The sequence below is a fragment of the Exserohilum turcica genome (genome assembly GCF_000359705.1).
Source record: "Exserohilum turcica Et28A unplaced genomic scaffold SETTUscaffold_12, whole genome shotgun sequence".
NCBI lineage: Eukaryota > Fungi > Ascomycota > Dothideomycetes > Pleosporales > Pleosporaceae > Exserohilum > Exserohilum turcicum.
Genome location: NW_007359937.1, coordinates 1,050,518 through 1,057,574, shown reverse-complemented (window position 1 = coordinate 1,057,574; position 7,057 = coordinate 1,050,518). Strand labels below are relative to the sequence as shown.

The window sequence follows — 7,057 nt, the reverse complement described above, 5'->3', positions numbered from 1 at the left end:
CAGACGAGAGAGTAGTCAAGAGCTGTATCCGTGAGAGGTGGAAGGGATACTCAGAGTTCATGTTCTGGGGCTGTTTCTCGTATGACAAAAAGGGTCCATGCCATATTTATCAGCCAGAGACAAACGTGGAGAGAAAAGACGCTGCTCGGAAGATTGAGCAGCTTAACGCTGAGCTCGAGCCTCTCCAGCGAGAGGAGTGGGAGCTGTCCACATCTATGAGAAGGACAGGACTACGTAATAAGCCTGGCAGGAAGCCTCAATGGAGATGGACAGAGCAGACAGGCAAGCTAGTGCGTTCGTCCAAAGGCGGTATAGACTGGTGGAGATATCAGAGCTGCGTTCTGATCCCAAAGCTGATTCCTTTCGCCAAAGAGTGCCTCCAAGATAGGCCTCAGACCGTAGTTATGGAGGATAAGGCACCTGGGCACGCCCACCAGTATCAGAACGTTGTCTATAGTCTATCCAACGTCGAGAGACTACTTTGGCCTGGCAACTCTCTAGACTGTAACTGTATTGAGCCATGCTGGTTCTACATGAAGAGAGAGACTACAAAGAAAGGAGCTCCACAGTCAAGAACGGAGGCAACTAGAATTTGGCTAAATTGCTGGAGAGATCTCCCACAAGCTAAGATCCAAGCTTGGATTGAGCGTATTCTTATACATATTCTAAAGATAATTGAGCTACAAGGTGGTAATGAGTATATAGAGGGGAGAGATAGGCGTTGTGTAGGAGAGCGGCCAGATTTCGGCTAAATTATTCTTGGCAGGACAAAACTTTTGTGAGGCACCTCCGTACACTTGTCGGAAACAAGTGATGATGGAGACGATCAGGATATAGCTCGTCTGCCTTATTATACGCCTTTTGGGGCCGCTTTGTTCTCCACCGTGCGTCAGATGTCAGAGGAGCGTTACATTGAAGAGAAGGAATATGCCACTCCTAGTGTGCAAAAGCAATGAGAAAAAGCATCGCAGCTGCCACTTCACCATGCAGCCGCCGTTTTGTACGCAAAAATGAGCATCATGTCGAGACCGAGGTGAATGTTGCACTGCCGACGAACGTGTGGGGTAATTGAGTTGAGATGCGAGAGCGAATTTGGTCTAGCCGATTAACCAACGACGTCAATGACTGACTTGGATTTCGCCTGCGACGAAAGCGGCCATACGAGCTGGTGTACTGTAGAATCAGCATAGCAAAGCTACACAGTGCCTGGACATATTTTGCATCACGTAAGTCGCCTCTCCCGTCTTGGTAGTTGGAGCCGGAGGTCCCGCTGTCCGCGTGTCATGTAATGCCGGCAAAGCCGTGTCGTCATTGCAGGCATGTTCCGACCAGCTCCATGACCCGCAGCCTTATGGCCTAGCCTTTCCCCTAGTATTGTGTATGGCTGATATTTTGGTAGCCTTGACTTGTCGGTCATTGCCTGCAAAAAGCCTGGCGCCCGATTATCCATGGCTTCATCATACTATGCCACACCTCAGCCTCCCTCTGAGGAAGGAGAGAAGCCGATAACGGTTCTCGTCACTGGTTTCGGTGTAAGTCACCTTTCTTCCGAGACCAATTTTCGTCCTTGTGTCTTTTCGTCGTGGATGCCCTTGTGCCCGTCCTCACTGAGCTTTCCATCCCACAACTCTCTCACCTGCATTGTCTTATCTGTCCTTCTGATTTACTTACGCCCCAACTGTTCGGCAAATCAGACATGCTAATATCATACAGCCATTTTTATCGAGATTCCCGAGAAACACCTCTTGGGAAATTGCCTCTACACTCCCGAGCATCATTCCCGTCTCTCCAGACAACAAAACACCAATCCACATACACGTACATCATGAACCCATCCGTGTAGCCTACGATACCGTTTTCAAACTTGTACCCAAGCTGCTACCACCTGGCAATTCCATGTACCCCGTTCCAGAAATCATCCTACACATTGGCCTCGCAGCAGCACGAAACTACTTTGCAATTGAACAAGGTGCCAACGGCCGTGGATACGGACGAATTCCCGACGTAGATCGTCAGCGCTTTGACGACTCAACCGCCGAACAGCACTTTCCTTCGTCAAAGTATCCGTATCGGTTATCAACCAGCTTCGACACAGCCGACGTGCTTGCGTGCTGGACGGCGAATCTAGGCCATGAATCCGTTAATGGTGTGGCGGCCGATAAAGCATGCTCTGATGTACGAATCAGTACCGATCCTGGAAATTTTCTATGTGGCTTCATTTACTACAACAGTCTAGCGCACTACTTTGGTATCAAGGAAGACGAGAAGCCAGTCATTTTCCTGCACGTGCCAGATCTGACTAGCAGCGAGGAGAAGATGAAAGAAGGGTGGGAAGTCACTGTTGCTCTGATCAAAGCACTCGTCGAAAGTCGGCGAAAAGCTGGTGGAAAGGTTGTGGATGGCGAGAAGCTGAATGGAGAGCACACGGCCGAAACAGTGGGTATACAAACAGACAACAATTTTGCATAGACATGTAGAAGACGAGAGAATTTTCCGTCACATCATACGATACACCAGGGGGGTCACTTGCCCTTCTCACGCAGACTGCTGTTTATCGCGACGTTGGCGTATCATCGAGAAGTAACCCCTTTTCCAGGCCACCTAGCCATCCATGTTCGTAAGCATGGAGGCGGGACTCTTCTTTGTATCACACTACATCCAATTAAACCTCACTCTGTCACTATTTACCCACCCTAAAGATGCCAATACTATCGCTATACAGTAGAAACAACGTCGTGAGACTCTTATTATATCGGTCCTTTTCCGCCTAACGCTTGCTCAGAATTTTCTTCTAAGTTTGTATATGAGTTTTCTTTTAAGTTTGTATATCTGACTGCTAAAGTTTGTTGCTCTGCAATAGAGATACGACGAGTCAGGATAAACCACAATGACAGCTATCGTAGCCTTTGCCAGGCAGCGGAAGCAACGACTTCAACTGAGCTGAATCAACAAGCTACTGAGATAATAATAGGTATATCACACGTCGGTAATCAAAAGTAAAAGGTACACGCTATATAGAAAACTGTAGTAGATAGTAGAAACAGAGAATGGTTATACACAATTTTCTCAGCACCACACCTACCTGTGCGATTAAAGCTTATTAGTGACGGGTCGGACATTACTACGTTGCAGGTAAAACCGGACTTCTGGTTCTAAGTCATGGCGCAAGTGATACCCTGTATTTAGTGCTGGCTTATCTAATATGTGCCCCAGAGTAACTCACTATAGTGGAGAAATAATCTGCGTAGATTAAATTGAAAACTCTAATTAATCATTAGCTACAAGATAACTCAGCCTTACGGTTTCTGAGTCAAGCGATAGCGAGTCAGAGATATATGACTAAGAATTCATACTATTCATGTATGCTAATAATAGGTGAATAAACAGAAAAGGAAGGTCACGTTACTGAAACTTTGAAATGTACGGATTTTGAGTTTTTTGCAAATGATGTCCAAGCCAATGATAGGCAAGGGAAAATGGAAAGGATAGCTCTGCAGACAGAGCTCACCGTATCAAATAGACTGTCACGATACTCCAATATCAAAACCTACAGGAGGCCGACCCTCGGAGACCCAATGGAGATCCTCAGCCTTGAGGGAGACCACAGGCCCACGAAGAGAGTATATATATCCTTCATCTGAACCATGAGAGAAGCATCAAGGATTCCTCTCAATTCACACTACAATCACACTCGCTCCTGCCTACTCAACACGGCACACAAACTCCTCCATCTTTCTCTCAAATCCATCCATCTACGCGCCTTCTCCGAAAATGAAGTTTTTCAGCACCTTGTCTTTCGCGCTGTGCGCTGCCCTCGCAACAGCCGCTGCGCTCCCTGCCCCAGGTGGTGAAATCCCCTACGGAACCATTAAGCATGACAACCCTCCCTGCGGCGAAAAGCACCCCGCCGCCGTTCCAAACTGCAGGCCCGGTGCGCAAGCCAATCCCCCGAGTCGCGGCTGCGAACCCATTGAGCAGTGCCGCGGTAAATCGAAGTCTAAGGGCGGCCCTGGAAGCGAACAGGATAACGTTATTGGACATGGACACTAGAGTGTTGGTCAGCGCGGGGGAGGTGCAGGCTATGTAAACTTGACATCCTGTGAAAGTATAGCCTCTATGAGGTTAATGTCGGACAAGCTGCACCCTAGGGCTGGATTATGTGCTCTTATATGGATGTAGTATAGAAGTACTTATGATCGCTAGTAGGGCTTACTAGTGATCTGTCTTGTCAAATGATAGTACTGTTACTACTGCTATCTACTCTTGCTATCTTGACTGTGCTATGATACTCTACCTATTCTTAGAGCTAACATCTGTCTGACCTGCGTACTAGTTTGAATCGTCTAATTAGAGGGCTGTTTTCTTTAGATAGCTTACGCGTTACTAACAAATTATCGTAACACTAAGCACGTAATTTAGTGCAGCTAGAAGTGGTAAAGCTAAGGCCTCTAACCTGTATACAATGGCTAAAGAATTGCGCGTAATATTCTATCCGTAATCCCCTTCTTTCGCTGAACGCAGACAAGGTAGATCCACTATTTGCTCCTAAACAATACTATCACATGATAAAGACTTGCAACTTTTACTATCTGCCTCTTTTTTCTACAGTTATCATGAGTGAGCTAATATGTTCGCCGCGTATGCTTCTAATTTCTTCTAGAAAATACAATATCTAGAGTTTAACATTGTTTACTAACACCTAGTATATAGTAGAATAGCAGTAATAACATGGGTAAGCGGTCTAGAAGACTATTTAGATAGCTCTACAAAAGAGCTCGTTTCCAGTGTCCTCACCCATCACGTACCTATTCCTATCATCGTCATTCTCCAGCATAACAACAAGATACCACACCACCAAATGCATGCACCAGTATACCAGTGCATTGAAAGACACCCCGGGAGTTCTGAAAATACAAAAAAAATACTTTCGTCGCGTTGTAGTATTGTTTGGTAGAGCAGTGCAGCGAGATGGGGACATACTTAAAAACGAGCTCCATCTCAGATGTCCCATGCCAAAACCACGAAACGCAACACTTGATTCATATCTGACGAACCGAGTATATCTAATACATACGACCATAGGACATTTTCCAAACCACTCGATCCCGTTCGCTCTCGAGAAGTTAAACGGTGTACCGGCGGGAGAGTAGCCAGGTGGGTGACCACTGGCGAACACCCGCTGTTGTATGTATTTTCTTTTTTGTGTTTTTTTGCTCCAACAGGCATTAGATGGTGGGTAGGCAGACTTGCTGGTTAAACAATATGTTAGTCACCTAGGTGGATTGTGCAAATCAAGACAGACTGGCGAAACTTGTCGGTAGGCGTGACCTGACGTCGAGCCAGACAAGATACATTTAATTGACCAAAATGAAGCCGCTATTGGGCTGTGTATCAAATGAAATTGCAAAAACCTCAAGCCGAGCATCATCACCGCTTTCCCCACAATCCTTGCTGTGTTTCCCTGATTCTTCGCTCTTGCTCCTGAATCATTTCCTCGGTTTGGCCGTGGCCATTTCCTCTGCTGTCGATCTCCATTGAATCATCGGGCTCCTCCGCTGGCTGTGGGATGCGTGCGTGGGGCGCACCTCGCCGCGGTTCGGCTGACCGCTGACCATCCATCATACCTGCAGCGCCACCTGCTCGTAGCTGGTTGATGGCACGAATCGTGTCGATGGCGGCATGCAGTGTGCGCCTAGCGTTGAAGTTCTTCTTGACAGTAGGCAGCAGATCCTCTTCACCGTCCGCGTTGTTCTTGCCGAGCTCGGTGATCCAAGGATGGGAGAGCGCTTCGTGAGCCGTCATGCGCGCCGCGGGATCGACAGTCAAGCATCGACGGATAAACTCGCGCGCCGTGAGGGAGACGCCCCGCCAGTATTCCAGAGGTGTAAACGAGTAGTCGGCAACCAAGATGGCCTGCATCTCTTCGAGGTTCGAGTCGCGGTCAAAGGGAGTATAACCGCAGAGTAGGAAGTAGGTAATGACACCAATGGCCCAAATATCACTAAAATTGGTCAGCGGTGAGCTTGAACAAAACCATGCCTTCCTTACACTGGCTTGCCGTGACCAGTCTTCCTAAAAATCTCAGGTGCCATGTAGCCTGGGGTACCGCATGTTGTCGTGAGGACGTGGAATTGCTCCTCATCCATGATTCGAGAAAGCCCGAAATCGGCGATAAGTAGGTCGGCATTGTCCTCTGGTGTCCGGAACAGGAGATTCTCTGGCTTCAAATCTCGGTGCACAATACCGTGGTCATGAAGATACGCGACTGCCGACAGTGTGGCTCGGATCAGGTCGCCGGCATCGGATTCGTAGTAGTTTCCTTTGCGACAGATACGGTCGAAGAGCTCGCCGCCCAGCGCAAGGTCGGTGACTAGATAGACTATTCCAACGTTAGCATGTGTTGAACTCTACACAAATCGATACGTACGATTGTTCATTGTCTCAAAGTAATCTACAAGCGTGAGAATGTTCCTGTGGCCCATGGATACTCTCTTCAAGACTGCAATCTCGTTTCTGACCTGGCACATGTCAGCAGATGCTTTCTCTGGCCGCTCGATGCTGGACTGACCATGTGTTCTCGGCCAGCCATAAGCCTCTTGTTGATGACCTTTGCAGCATAGTATCGCCCAGTGTCAATGTGCACGCACTCTTTGACTACAGAGTAGCTGCCTGCACCCAGCGTTTTTCCCGTCTTGTACCTGCAAGGCTGCACCTGCGCGGTCTGGGGTGCCGGTGCTCCAGGCCCGTTGGAAGTCCTAGTTGCCATGTTTTCGTCTGTATCAGCGTTTGGGGGTATCGCTGACAAGTCTGCAGCAGAGAGGTGCTATGTTTGGTTACGGCAAGACGGGTCTTGCAAAGGCGCGGTTGGGCGCTGAGGCCTGGGCTGGGTATCGACGGCCGCGGAAGTGGGACTTGACTAAAAGGGCGTAGTGGACAAGCAAAGTTCCTGGCGGCTTCTCCCGAGGTGATTTGTTGCTTTGTAGCGATGATGAAAGGTTGGTGAAGTGGAAGCGTCGGTGTGTCTGATCGCCTTGCTAGTTCATGCACAGTGAACAGC

At 48.3% G+C, this 7,057-nt stretch overlaps 3 protein-coding genes across 3 annotated transcripts in view; 2 read left to right on the top strand and 1 right to left on the bottom strand.

The window, feature by feature from the left end:
* Positions 1–752, top strand: part of SETTUDRAFT_104483 (uncharacterized protein) — a gene marked incomplete at both ends in the record, with an annotated part of 1,661 nt that extends 909 nt beyond the window's left edge. Inside the window, one exon of the mRNA XM_008024506.1 lies at positions 11–752. Coding sequence (XP_008022697.1) covers positions 11–752 — 742 coding nt within the window. The remainder of the gene's footprint in view (positions 1–10) is intronic.
* A 696-nt stretch (positions 753–1,448) lies between these two features.
* Positions 1,449–2,469, top strand: SETTUDRAFT_104859 (uncharacterized protein; the record flags this gene model as incomplete). Its single annotated transcript, XM_008024505.1, has 2 exons — positions 1,449–1,532; positions 1,714–2,469. The coding sequence occupies 2 exons, from the start codon at positions 1,449–1,451 to the stop codon at positions 2,467–2,469; spliced, it is 840 nt and encodes a 279-aa protein (XP_008022696.1).
* A 2,836-nt stretch (positions 2,470–5,305) lies between these two features.
* SETTUDRAFT_167547 (uncharacterized protein) lies at positions 5,306–6,975 on the bottom strand. The gene is made up of 4 exons (XM_008024504.1): positions 6,569–6,975; positions 6,428–6,518; positions 6,049–6,379; positions 5,306–6,001 (listed from the first exon to the last, which is right to left on the bottom strand). Exons 1-4 carry the CDS (start codon positions 6,764–6,766, stop codon positions 5,428–5,430), a joined length of 1,194 nt encoding a protein of 397 aa, XP_008022695.1. The 5' UTR covers positions 6,767–6,975; the 3' UTR covers positions 5,306–5,427.
* Positions 6,976–7,057: the final 82 nt, after the last annotated feature.